A 14301-nucleotide genomic window follows, 5' to 3' on the forward strand; every position below is an offset into this window, starting at 1 on the left:
GCCACATAACTGGTAGTGCACTTTTACAAATATTATTTCGTTTGAACACCCGGGGGTTGTCCGAGTGGTACACTAACAAGGGTTTGATCTTGCAATCGCCACTTGCATTTGCACACAGCAACAATGTTAGCCTATCTTTCATTGGCTTGTGACCTGGCATCTTCGTCTCGTCCTTGGTAATGTACGTATTGGCTGGCATTTTCTTCCAAAATAACCCAGTCTCATCACAATTAAAGACTTGTTGTGCGATCAAATTTTGTTCATTTATGTACCGATCGAATTCCCCCACGTATTTATCGGCTGCAATTTGATCCGAACTAGCTGCCTCCCCATGCCTAGTAACACGATGAATACCTGTTCTATTACGAAACTTTTCAAACCAACCCCTGCTCGCTTTAAATGTAAATGAATCACTTTCACTGGTACTCGGACTTTTCTTCACTAATTCTTCATAGATATGCAACGCTTTTTCACAAATGAACGCTTCACTAACACTTTCCCCGGCCAACTGTTTTTCTTTAATAAATATTAAAAGCAACTTTTCCATCTCCTCAATCACTTGTGGCCTTTGCTTAGTTACCGCCGTAACTCCCGTTGCAACATTCGCCTTCTTAATCATTTCTTTATGCTTTAAAAACGTAGAAATGGTCGACTTCGCCATTCCGTATTCTACCGCTAAATCGGACACTCGTACACCATTCTCATATTTCGCTATAATTTCCTTCTTCAACTCGATCGTTGTTCGCACTGTTTTCCTCTTCTCCTTCCCCTTAACACTCATTACTTTCTTGGGACTCATTATGAAAGCTAAAAAAGCAATTAAAAGCACTGAAAATCACTAAATCACAACGAATGCTGATCGCGCGTTGTCTGAGTGACGCTCTCGAGAGAACTGATGCTTCCCGAACAAGCGAGAGTGGCCGAGATGGCGCGATCATCACAAAGCCCATGCGGTCGTCACGTGTTCGGCTGGTCGAGTACCGAATTTTTGGTCGAGCACCGCAGCAAAAATTTCTCGAAAATTTTGGTCGAACTCCGAATTGTTCGAGTATAGAGTCGTTCGACTACCGAGGTATCACTGTATATATATATATATATATATATATATATATATATATATATATATATATATACATATAAATATATATATATATATATATATATATAATATATATATATATATATATATATATATATATATATGTATATATATATATATATATATATATATATATATATATATATATATATATATATATATATATATATATATATATATATATATATATATATATATATATATATATATATATATATATATATATATATATATATATATATATATATATATATATATATATATATATATATATATATATATATATATATATATATATATATATATATATATATATATATATATATATATATATATATATATATATATATATATATATATATATATATATATATATATATATATATATATATATATATATATATATATATATATATATATATATATATATATATATATATATATGGATTTGGAGTATATAGTAATACTTTTAATTGTAGAGTGCACCTCCGCTAACAGCTTCCATATTTACTGCCGAACTGTTTGGCATACTGACCACTATTGAGCAAATAGCATTGGAGGAGGGTAATTTTACCTTTTTTTAGTGATACAGTACAAGGAGTGTCCTTCAAGCTTTACAAGTTATTAATTCCAGTAACCCTTTAGTTTTAAAGATTTTAGAATGACTTTTTATTATTTGACTGAGAGGTATAACAGTTCAATTTTGTTGGGTTCCAGCACATGTATGTGTGTCTGGGAATCAGAAGGCAGATTTACTGGCAAAGAATGCTGCATTCGAGTTGCTACCAAGAAGGTATCCCATCCTCTAATGATTTTGTACCTACCCTTAAGAAATTGTTGTATTATAATTGGCAACAGCATTGGGATAGTCTAGATGGAAATGAAATGAGAATAAATAATGAATGTTATATCTCCTTGGAGGTATGAAATGATGCCCCGAAAGTGGGAAACGTCTCTTGGTCATCTCCGTATTGGTCACACTCGGTTGTCTCACAAGTTTCGATGACAGGGCAACATCATCCATATTGCGACAACTGTTTGGTACCCTTAACAGTGAGGCATTTCTTGACTGAATGTCCCGATTCTAGCACTTTAAGAAATAAATACAGTATTTGTTCGAGGCTTGAGGTGAGGATGGCAGGTTCATCCTTGCCAAGATTCTTGGACATAATGTGTCGTGCTATGCTAGCAGCATTTTTAGATTTATTTCAGAAGCAGGTCCTCTAAAAGCTGAGTAAACTTTTATAATGACATCTTCAATTTGTGATTTTAATTGAATATTCTTTTATTCTTGATATATAATATATAATATCGACATCAATGACTTTAGATGTCAGGATGCCAGAAAACTTAAAATCATTCATTCATTCACTTTCACATACATTCAGAACTCTCTCTACATTGTTCTCTAACACTATTCGGTACTACTCCCTCCACTCCCCCAACACTTTACATCCTTCACTCACTTTCTGATGTACATCTGCTTCCACTCCACTATTTCCAGCAACAACAAAACCCAAATAGTTAAACTGCTTTACTTCCTTAAGTAACTATCTATTTAATATGACATTCAATCTAGTTACCCTCCATTCTTGTGCACTTCATAAACTTTCTCTTACACCTTTCCAAACTGTCACTAATCAATAGAGCTTCTCCTTTGAGTCTCCAACCAATCCAGTAGCATCCACAAACAACAACTGATTCACCTCCCACTCATGTTCACTCGCATCTATCAGTTTCAATCCTCGACCAAGCCCCATCAACAAACAAATTGAATAAACATGATAATATCGCACATCCCTGTTGGACACACACTCACTTGACAACCACTCACTCACTCCACTCCGTATCTAACACAGGTTTTACTACTTATGAATAAACTTTTCACTGCTTACAACAACCTTCCACCATTTCCATATGAACTCATCACATTCCACATTGCATCCCTAAACTCTGTCATAAGCTTTCTCCAGATCCATGAATGCAAAAGATGCTAAATATATCACATATCCGGGTAACTATAAAAATCTGATCCATACTAGACAAATACTGTGTTGAATGCCATTAAATGAAAATAATTACAGTAGGCTAACATTTACTTGTGAAAATAATTGACAACACCTATATGAAATATATATTTGAGAGGAGAAAATGATATATTGTAGAAATAATAATGTTGTTGAGAAAATTAGGAATAAAATAAGGGCAAAAATAAATATAAATTTTTTCATTTGTCATCATATTTTCAGCTGTCAGGGTTACAAATGTGATCGGTGATATGATATTGAGGATATTTCCCAAGGTATGTGAAGTGCAAGTGAAGGATGTAGGAATTTGGAAATTTATAAAAAATAAGAGAAAACAATCCAACTTGAAAATTTAGGTTATCATAGAATAAGTGTGCATGTCAATCCACATCTCATATGCATTTGCTGAGGGGAGGATTTGTTGCCTTGTAGTTGAGGGGTTAATGGCTGTTTTAATTGACTCAGGTTTGGATGGTTAGGAAAATTACAAATTACTTTAGAATTTGTTATTTTACAACTAGAAATTGGGAAACATCTGGAGAAGGATATGATAGAAGAGATCATAAACCTTTCTCAGGGGTTTCACAACTGATCATTCCTAGTTCCCAAAAGCTAAGGAGTTTGGAGACCAGTTTTAGATGTATGAGCCCTCAATAATTTCACAGAGCGCACAAAGATTTTGATAGAAAACCCTGTACTTCTTTACTGCCTTTCTGGTTTATCTCATTAAAGATAGGGAGCTTAAGCTATCAACATTCTTGTCATACAAATCTGCCTTGACAGAACCTCAAGCAGGCTGTTAATGTGGATTTAGACTTGGACATGCTTCACAAGATTACTCAATCTTTTAGTACTTTACAACAGCCATTCCTATCAACCCAATCAGTGTCCTGGTCTCTTCATAGTGCTTAAGGTTTTGATAAAATTTGATAATTCTACCATTTCCCTCAAGGGGACTGTCCGCTATGGTGTTTTGACATCATAACTTTCAGAAATCAAAAATCTTTTTATTTTTTCTATACATGCAGAAACATATCGTACATACTCTCCAGAAGTTTCAGCCAATTATTTTGACTAATAATGAAGATATAGCGGTCTGTAAATGATGACGTCATCCTTACTGCGTTGTCTGCATGACTGAGTTTGACAGAATTGTCTTTGTGTTTATTTTTGCATATATATATAGAGCAATTTTTTCACTTATGTTTCGAAATCTCGTACATCTGGCAGAAATGGAAGGCATTGGTAGAGGGTAGGTGAACAAAAACTACAAGCTACGAGAACAGCAGTCAGAGTTTCCAAAGACATATAGAAGTTATAATGCATGTGTTTGTTTACTTGCAATTCGTATGTACATTGTGTTTTCACAACGTCCCCGGTAACTTTATAGCAAGGCTAATGTTACCTAAGGTCATAGAAAGATCAAAAAGTAAGCAGAGAGCAAGAAAAAAGAACCCAGAAGAGGGGGAAACATGAATAAGAGTACAAAGCTGGAACATGCTAACTAAAACTCTGGCAACAGTGAGAGGCCGCTGACAACTCGTGACACTCTTACGCCAAATGTATTGGTAAACTTTGGGTTTAAATACCTCGTTTAGGGTGCGTTTATGTAGGAATAAACAATAAAAGTACAAAATAAGGTTATCATAATAATGTTATCTATATTTTTTTAAGAAAAGAAGCAAAAATTTTTTGCAAATCTTTGGGAGCTCATAACTCAAAACCATACAGTACTTATTCACACTTAGGTAAATTTTTCTCACTTATTTCTATTTCTATTTTAGAGTTAAAGATATCATTGATAAGAGGAATAAAAATCCCACAATCACGTCTACCAAAATTTTGATTTTCCTTTTTCTCTTTTTTTTTTTCATGAATATTTTACATCTAGACTAAGAAAATTTAGAAAAATTTGTTAAAAAAAGGAAAATAAAAAATCTGTTACACAGATTTATTTGAGTTATAAAGAAGTTTTGATGGTATGACTTTTCAAAACAATTGGTGTTGTATTAGTGAAGAAAAATGTGCCCAAAAAAATTTTTAGATCATGTTTTTTTTGCTAATATATCAAAGAGTTTTTGATCAAATGACTTGAAATTTTTATATGATGAAGGTATTATACATGTCTAAAACCTATTAAGAAATTGTATATTTTGAATAATTAGAATAAAAACTCATGGCATAGCGGACAGTCCCCTTAAAGAATAACCGAAGAAGTCCCCCCTTTTTTTTTTATAGCATTAGCCTCGCAAGCAAGAGTCGGTGAACTTGCAGCATTACGTAGAGAACTGTAGTTTATCACGATCGCTCTGTGCTGTCTCCTAATTCTGACTTTAGGTCTCTTACTTTAGGCCAAAAATGAAAGCCTCTTCAGAGAAGGGTTACTCTTTATACCATAGCTTTACAGCCAGGGAATATTTACCTCTGTCCAGCATCTATTCTGCAATAAGATTTGCAGGATCCACACCTATAGAAGATAGTCTGCTTCATCAAGTCCCTTTCTACAAGGAATATTCATGTTCTAATGACATAAAAAACTGATCCTTTCTCCATCCCTAAAACCCATGATGTGAGAAAAATTGCTTTCTTATTGCCATTTTTTTTTCTAAAGATAAATTTCAGGACATGCAAAAGTTTTACAGGTTGGTCTGGGCATAGTGTTTGTAAGACACTACATGAAACAAATCCATGCGCATTTCATGCATGTGTGGTATAGTATAGCTTTTCAGCTCTGTGGCACCTAAAAGGGGTAATTGGAGAAAAGAGGTGGCTATCAATCAGATCCTTCTGTGTAAATACAATGACAAGGACCTAGTTCCATCATGAGATTTCCCTTATGAGATGCGTGTTAGTTTTTCTTCTCGCCCATGCATACATAAATTCCATGTATGACTGGTTGTGAATGATTATCCTTTATAGTACATAAGTCTATTAGTCCTTGGTGACCACAAAGCATGTTAACCTCTAAAGAGGGTTTTTGAAGGAAAAACCTTTTTTGGGGAGGCACTCCAGGACCTTTTGTCCTCCCTAGCCTTGTACAGTATAAGGAAGGAGGATATTTCATTCTCACTTCCTGTATTGAAGATGGTGGCTGGATACTGATAAAGTGCCTAAGTTGTAGTGTCTCCTTTATTGGTATTGGAACTTGTTGATGGTGTGCTATCATTAGCTATATAGATTTTAGAATTGAAGTTGCTGTGTTGAATTCAATAGAGCCTCAACCCATTGAGTCCATGCTTTGCACATTGAAACATTTGCCCTAGAGCAGTGAGGACAATATTTCTTTGGTGTTATATGACAAATTGGTTCCCTGTTTTAGCTTTTCACAGGGAAGTCCTTGTATACCACACATCACATTATCCCCAAAAATAGGTGTATCTTTCATCAAAAGCCCTCTTTTGAACATGAAATTATCATTGGGATCCCCTCTATACTGTTTAACAAAATTGTATACATCCAGGAAGTAACAAAATTGTATTCATCCAGGAAGTAATGAAACTATGTGACTGTTTAATAGACAGCTAAATTAACATATTAAATGTATTTATACAAAAATATTGCTTAGTGATGTCATTAAAATTCAATGTTGCATTGTCTTTTATCATCTTAAATACTGTTTTTTTCCTTATATATTTTTACTTAATGGTTTTTACTTTTCAGTTACTGGTTTCCTAAACACCTTTTGTGTCATCATTTCTGGGATATTAAACAACGCCATGATTTTGCATTGGGGGCATTGAAGAAAAGACTTTTCAATGCACGTCCTGTTTTTAGGTAAAGTATTTTCTTTCTTGTTTATACAGTACTGTATAGTATTTTGTTCCTGGTATTTTTTTTGCTCAGTAGATTTCATATTTGAATACAGGACAGTATACAGTAGCATTATTCTTTACTATCTTTACTTGTGTAGATTTACATTAGTTTTTCCTGCAACTTTGTACTATGCAATAAATTGAACTCATCTGATGGTTTTTCTTGAAAAGCAGCTATCAAGAAAATTTTTTTTATTTAATTAAAACCCATTACCTTTATCATATGCCCTTTTGTTTGTAACGCAAAATTATAAACACATCCTACCTTAGTAGAGTATGAGAAGAAATGTAATTTGCCCTGACTTGAGATACAAACCTTTTGATCATCAACATAGCATTGTTATTTCGGCAAAGCTGAATACGGAGTCACCTTCATGTCCTCGGAGGAGACGGATCCTTACAGTCTCTGCCCTTCGTGCTGAGGTCACTCTAGTTCGGAGTCTCCTTGTAGTGTGTGTCAGGAGTCGCCCTCCCAGTGGGTGAGGTTTGGAAGGTGGAAGAAGAAGTCTAAAAGGGATTCTTTCCCTTCGAGGTCACCCTCCAAGCCTCGAAGGGGAAGAAAACCTGACTTCTTTCTCCTTAGACTCAATCTCCCCATCCTGACTCTACCCGACCAGCTTCCTCTGGGGAATGGTCAAGTAAGAGTGGTGCCCTGGTAACGTTGGTACAACCTCGTTCGGGGTCTCCTCCCATTGTCTCCCCTAGAGAGACAGTGAGGGAGCCTTTTGCTTGGGAGTCTCTCTCGGAAGACACAGTTTGTCTACTGTGACCCTCCTTGGTACTGACGGGTTCCCTATCAAAGGAGAAGCTATAGGAGGTCCTGCGTTTGGGTGTTCGTGCACACTCAAGCGCTGAGTCCTCTTCTTCTGCTCTCCCCGACGTTCCATCGGCTTCGGCAGGAGGACTAGAGCAGTTGAGGACAAAAACTCCTCGGAGGGACTTGTCCAGAGACCCTCGGGTCTCACGATCAAGCTTGGGCTTTGTTTCCGAAGTTGTTCAGGGAGTTGATCCTCTTTCCAGGCTTGCCCGATGGGAGGAGAAATGACTTGGACAACCGGAAGGTTCGCCTTCTAGTGTTACGCTGTCTGACCTTCTGAGGAAAGATGAAGCGACTGAACCTTCTGAGCGGCAGCTCCTTCGTTCGCAAGGCGATATTGGAGTTCCTTGTATACCTTCAGGAAGAAATGCTTCTCTCGGTTTCAACAGTCAAAGGCTACTGCTCAACCGTGAGTCTGGCCTTTAAACTGAAAGGAGATAGTATTTCCTCCTCATTGGAACTTTCCTTACTCATACGAAGTTATGAGATTACTTGTCCCCAGTCGGAATTTAGACCTACTCCTTGGAACGTTGTTCGGGTCCTTCAGTCTCTGAAGGGTCCTCCCTACGAACCATTATGCCAGGGAACAGATCACCACCTCACATGGAAGACAGCGTTCCTACTTGCCTTAGCCTCTGCCAAAAGAGTTAGTGAACTGCCTTGTCTATCTTCTGATGTTTCCCACTCTAGGAGACGGGGAGAAGTAATCCTTAGCTATGTCCCTTAGTTCAAATTCTTGGTGTGCTGGACTCTAGGTTTGGCCCATTCCGGATAGAGAGTCTTCGTTCTGTAACTGAAGATCGAGACCAACTGGTACTTTGCCCAGTCAGGAGTCTGAGGTAATACCTAAAAAGATCGGCAGCAGCTCGCTCCCATGTATCAGCTCTGTTTGTCAGCACAGGGAAAGTCAAGAGGAGGGTTACCAGGAATACCATTTCCTTTTAATACAAAGCTATTTATTTTAAGTATTATTAATCGAATATGGCATGATCATAGTTACCCAAGTGTTTGGGAACTAGCCATTATTTTAGCCTTTTTAAAACCCAGTAAAGACAAGTTTTTAGCAGCAAACTATCGTCCTTTTGCATTGACATCTTGTTTATGTAAAATCATGGAGAAGATGGTCAATGCAAGGCTGATATGGTACCTTGAAAAGAAAGGTATTTTATCACCAATTCAGTGTGGATTCCGAAAAATGCACTCAACGACTGATGTGTTGATACGACTTGAGTCTTCTATTTGTGAAGCCTTTGCTTCCAAACAGCACCATGTTACAGTATTTTTTGACCTTGAAAAGGCATATGATACCACATGGAGATATGGTATTCTTAAAACCATTCATGAATTGGGATTGAGAGGAGAGCTGCCACTATTTATTCAGGCATTTCTTTCACGTAGAGTTTTTCAAGTGAGAGTGGGGGAAACTCTATCAGAGAGTAAGTGCCAGGAAGAAGGAGTTCCTCAGGGTAGTGTGCTGAGTGTAACCCTTTTTGCACTAGCAATTAATGGGATATCCTCAGCCATTCCCCAGGATGTTCTCTCAACATTATTTGTGGATGATCTCTCAATATCATTTGCTGGCACTAGAATGGCAATGGTTGAGAGAAAAATCCAACTCTCTATTGATAAAATTATCCAGTGGGCTGACATGAATGGATTCAAGTTCTCGACAAGTAAAACTACCATTGTCCATTTTTGTCGTATCCGGGGAGTACATCCAGACCCGGATATATACATTAAAGGTCAACGGATACCATGTGTATCGGAAACCAAATTTTTAGGTTTGATATTTGACTGTAGACTTACCTGGGTTTCTCACCTAAAAGCGCTAAAAGCTAAATGTGTTGAAGCTCTGAATATCTTAAAAGTATTGTCCCATACATCATGGGGGCAGACCGCAATACTATTTTAAAATTATACAAGGCCTTGATTTTTTCCAAAATTAGTTATGGTTGTGAGGTATATTCTTCAGCCACCCCAAGCCGGTTAAAAATATTAGATTCGATACATCATGCAGGTATTAGATTGTCTACTGGAGCTTTTAAAACCTCGCCTATCCCAAGTCTCCTTGTTGATGCTGGAGAGTTACCTCTAGACCTTTACCGAATGTCTTCCATTCTTCGGTATTGGTTTAGATTGCAAAGACTCCCTAACTCTCTAGCCTTTCAGACTGCAAGCCTTGTAAGTCAAGCATCATACTTTGAGTTGCACCCAAAATCTCCTCAACCTTATGGCTTTCGGGTGAAACGATTATTAAATAGTCTGGATATAATTAGAAATAAGATACTTCCATTCAAGGTATCATCAACGCCTCCATGGAAGTTACCAGAGATATCTTTTTGTAAATATTTTATTGGAGATAAGAAGAATATGTCAGACATAGAAGCCAGGTCTCTTTTTAATGAACATGTTAAAGAACATAGAGGATCAACTTTTATCTATACTGATGGCTCCAAATCTGATGCTGGCGTTGGATTTGGAGTACATAGTAATGGTTTTAATTGTAGAGGTGCACTTCCTCTGACCGCTTCCATATTTACTGCCGAACTGTATGGCATATTAACTGCTATTGAGAAAATAGCGTTGGAGAAGGAGGGTAATTTTACAATTTTTAGTGATGCAAGGAGTGTCCTTCAAGCTATGGAAGTTTTTAATTCTAATAACCCTCTAGTTTTAAAGATTTTAGAATGGCTTTTCCTTATTGGACGGAGAGGTATAACAGTTCAATTTTGTTGGGTTCCAGCACATGTAGGTGTGTCCAGGAATGAGAAGGCAGATTCACTGGCTAAGGAGGCTGCATCCGAGTTGCTGCCAAGAAGATATCCCATTCCCTGTAATGATTTCTTACCTGACATCAAGAAATTGGTTTGCAATAAATGGCAACAGCAATGGGATAGTCAAGATGGCAATAAAATGAGGGAAGTAACAAATGACATATCTCCTTGGAGGTATAATATGATGCCCCGAAAATGGGAGACGTCTCTTTGTCGTCTCCGTATTGGTCACACTCGGTTGACACATGAGTTTCTGCTGAAGGGCCAACAGCAACCGTATTGTGACAACTGTTTAGTACCTCTAACAGTAAGGCATTTGTTGACCGAATGCCCCAATTATAACATCTTGCGGAATAGATATTTGTTTGAGGCTCGAGGTGAGGGTGGCAGGTTCATCCTTGCCAAGATTCTTGGAAATGATGTGTCCTACCATGCAAGTGGAATTTTTAGATTTCTTTCAGAAGCAGGCCTTCTGAAAAATATTTAACTTTTATGACATTCAATTTTTATGATTTTAATTGAATACTCTTTAATTTTTTATTTTATTTCATTTTTTACTTTTGTATATATAAATTAAATGTTACCGGCGTCAATGACCTTAGATGTCAGGATGCCTGAAAACTTTAAATCATTCATTCATTCATTCGGAAAGAAATTGACTGCCCTTAATCCAGATCCTCCTCCTTCTAAACGACCCAGATCTCATGACGTCAGACATTACAACGTCTCTGGTGTTCAAAAAGAACTACTCTGACGCAGGTACTGTAAACGGGCACATGGAAGCGTCAGACAACCTTCACGGGTCACTACTTGCAAGACGTAACCCACAGGAACATGGATACGTTCTCTATTGGTCCTGTGGTGGCTACACAGCAAGTGGCTTAAACACCTCAAGCTCCTTCCTGGACAAGTAGCAGAGGGTTGAGGGCCGGGATTACCCAGGTTAATCTGGAGTGAATGAGTAGAATGACTGGCTCCTTTCTTCTTTTCTTTTCTCTCTCTCTCTCTCTCCCCCCCCCAAAAAAAAAACACCAAGTCTTCAGCACATCTAACCTCACCTCTATGAAGGTAAGACTCATTTCCCTTGTGCATCCGGAGTATAGATATAATACTTTGTTGTGTCCCCAATAGTTCTCTGAGGGAGGGTGTTGGTTGAGTCTAGAAAGAACTCCTTAGGTGATATAGAGTTCCTACGTCAAAGACAAGCCACATTGCTAGTCGCACGAACACACATGCTTCTGCAGGCCACTAATAGTGCCTACATTAATTGCAGCACTTCATTCTTAGCGAGGGTAGAGATGCTCTCTATTCGACCATACAACAAGGGAGAGAGAACCCTGGGTCAAACCAAGGGCAGCTGATGAGGACTTCCTCCCTCCTAAGAGTGAGTCACCCCTATAAACAGGGAAGGGTTTGTATTTGTGCAGGAACAAATGACAAATTTGTTAAATAATTTGTATTTTTCCTAACATACAAACCTGAAGCTATTTATACAAATTGGTCCACCACCTTGTCCCCCAAGAAGTCCTGCCAGAACGCAAAAGTAGTTACTCAGCCCAGGTGTGTGAGTGAGCGCGTCCCACCCCCACCTTCTAACTAGTGGTTGGGGTAGTTATCCCCCACTAAAAATTATTGTTGACCAAACGATGAGGAAATCTCTATTTCTTTCAGTTTAAAGGTGATAAGGTAAAAGGCTACCTCTTAGCTTTATGTCTCCTTGAAACTGAAAGGCATAGAAGATATTTCCTCGTCGTTGGAACTTTCTCTACTAATATGAAGTTATTACTTTTTTAATATTCATTTTTTTTTTTAATTTCATCTTTTCAAGGCCTTTATACATAAATTTTTTCTTATATCCTGAGCCTTCCTATACTACCATTTTTATTTTTCTGGCTAACTACCCCTCATCCCTTCTCTTTACTTGTCCAGAGCAATCTAATGAAAAAAATCCTTGATATTTGTAATCATCTAAAATTGCATCATTTAAATTATTTTTTTTCTATTTCTCCCACAAGGCTTTATAATTCTCCTTCTACTTTCTCTTAGCTCATATAACTTTCTTCCATAAGTCCATAAGCCCTACAATTCCAATTCCCTTGTATCTTTATGTGTTATCTTTAGCCCTGTGCTAGAAAATGGGTTTTTGGTTTGTGGTTCCACATGCCTTTGGTTTTAAAAGAATTAAATTTTTTTTTCAAGTAGCTACAGTATTTAACAAATAATACAGTACTGAATTTTTCCTTTTATTAAATTAAATTGGATGTATTCTAAGTAAACGACTTTATGAAGCATGTAGTGGAGTGTGATTATTTTTATATGGAAGAGGTAAAGATAATTCACAAGAATTTTATCATTTCAGATCGATGCAAGCAACTCTTCTTTCTATAGAAAAGAAAGAACATCAAGATCGTTGCAGAGCTGTTTTCTACAAGCTTGGTTCTGGAATCCATCCAACCCCTGCAGAGGTTATTGCTCTATTACCTCTATTTCAGGGACAACCTTTCCATCTTCGTCGTATTCGAGCAATGCATGTGGTAAGAGTAGATGTTTAGAATTTTTATTATGCATGGTTCTACAGTATATTTAAAGTTGGGACTGCAAAATTTCTTTTTGAACAAAAGTGGTACAGTTTGAAGCACTTATGTTGTTTTGAAGGGAATTGCTCAGATGATTTAATGTATGTATAATTTTAAATATTTAACTTAGCCGGTGAATATATAGCTGCAACTCTGTTGCTCGACAGACAAAAAACTGTACAAAAAAACTCGCCAGCGATCGCTACACAGGTTGCGGGTGTGCCCATCAGCGCTAGCTGTCGGCCAGATACCAAGCTCCATGTAAACAAAGACTCAATTTTCTCTCTGTCGACGTGTCGACAAGACGTACTGTACTCGCTGTTGAAACCTGGAGTTTTTCCCATCATCTTTGGTGAAGTACTATATTCTGGTTTGAGCTTTCGCAGTGCAGGTGTTTTTTCTTCATCTTAAATCTTGAACTCGTTTTGGATAGATTTAATTTTTGGTGACAAAGAGAGTATGGACTTTCTTTGACTCTTAAATGGCCGACCCTTCCCTTAGACGGAAGTGTGTTTAAGCTTTTAGTAATTATCTTATCACGTTATAAATTAATTATAGATTTTCCTCTATATATTTTATATCTCTCCGCCTTTATTAGGCCTCTTCGATTAACTTTCCATTTATAATAAACATAAAAAATAAATTTTAATGTTTTGTTTATATGCGACCTTTCCTGAGAGTAGGCGGTCCTAACTTGGAAACCGAAGTTAAACAACGTTGAGCCCTTTGCAATCGTAAATAGCTTTTAAAGAGCTAATGATTTAAAACCTTTTAAATGAATATTTTTAATAAATATTTTATGAAAGAATTTCTTTGAATAGTCTTCGTACTGTTTTCAAAGATGAACTAACGTTTAGTTTATTTATACTACGCAGTTTGCGCTCTATCGTTACGATAGAGAGAGAGAGTATCACGGTTTCACTTTGCAGAAAGAGTAAATCGATTCTGACGTTTTGTTCATTCTTCTTTCAAAGCTTAAATGTTTTAAATTCTATTTTAAAGGAACTTTTTAATTGAAAAACCTTTCAGTTTTTTTCCTTTGGTCAAATAACATGTTTTTTTGACGAAATGTAATTGGGCTCTTCTCTTAGGTGCGAAATCAAGAGAGAAAGAGAGAGAGAGATAGAGACGGAGGGAGAGAGAGGAGAGAAAACGTTCCGTTCAAGCGGGTAACTTTGTTCTCGAGTTACTCTCGT

At 36.9% G+C, this 14301-nt stretch overlaps 1 protein-coding gene across 2 annotated transcripts in view; it reads left to right on the forward strand.

Moving 5' to 3' along the window:
* Positions 1-14301, forward strand: part of LOC137620681 (LETM1 domain-containing protein 1) — a 113155-nt gene that overhangs the window by 65042 nt on the left and 33812 nt on the right. For both annotated transcript variants that reach the window (XM_068351027.1, XM_068351026.1), the window contains exons 4-5: positions 6787-6900; positions 12889-13063. In XM_068351027.1, coding sequence (XP_068207128.1) covers positions 6787-6900; positions 12889-13063 — 289 coding nt within the window. The remainder of the gene's footprint in view (positions 1-6786; positions 6901-12888; positions 13064-14301) is intronic.

The sequence above is a fragment of the Palaemon carinicauda genome, chromosome 27 (genome assembly GCF_036898095.1).
Source record: "Palaemon carinicauda isolate YSFRI2023 chromosome 27, ASM3689809v2, whole genome shotgun sequence".
NCBI lineage: Eukaryota > Metazoa > Arthropoda > Malacostraca > Decapoda > Palaemonidae > Palaemon > Palaemon carinicauda.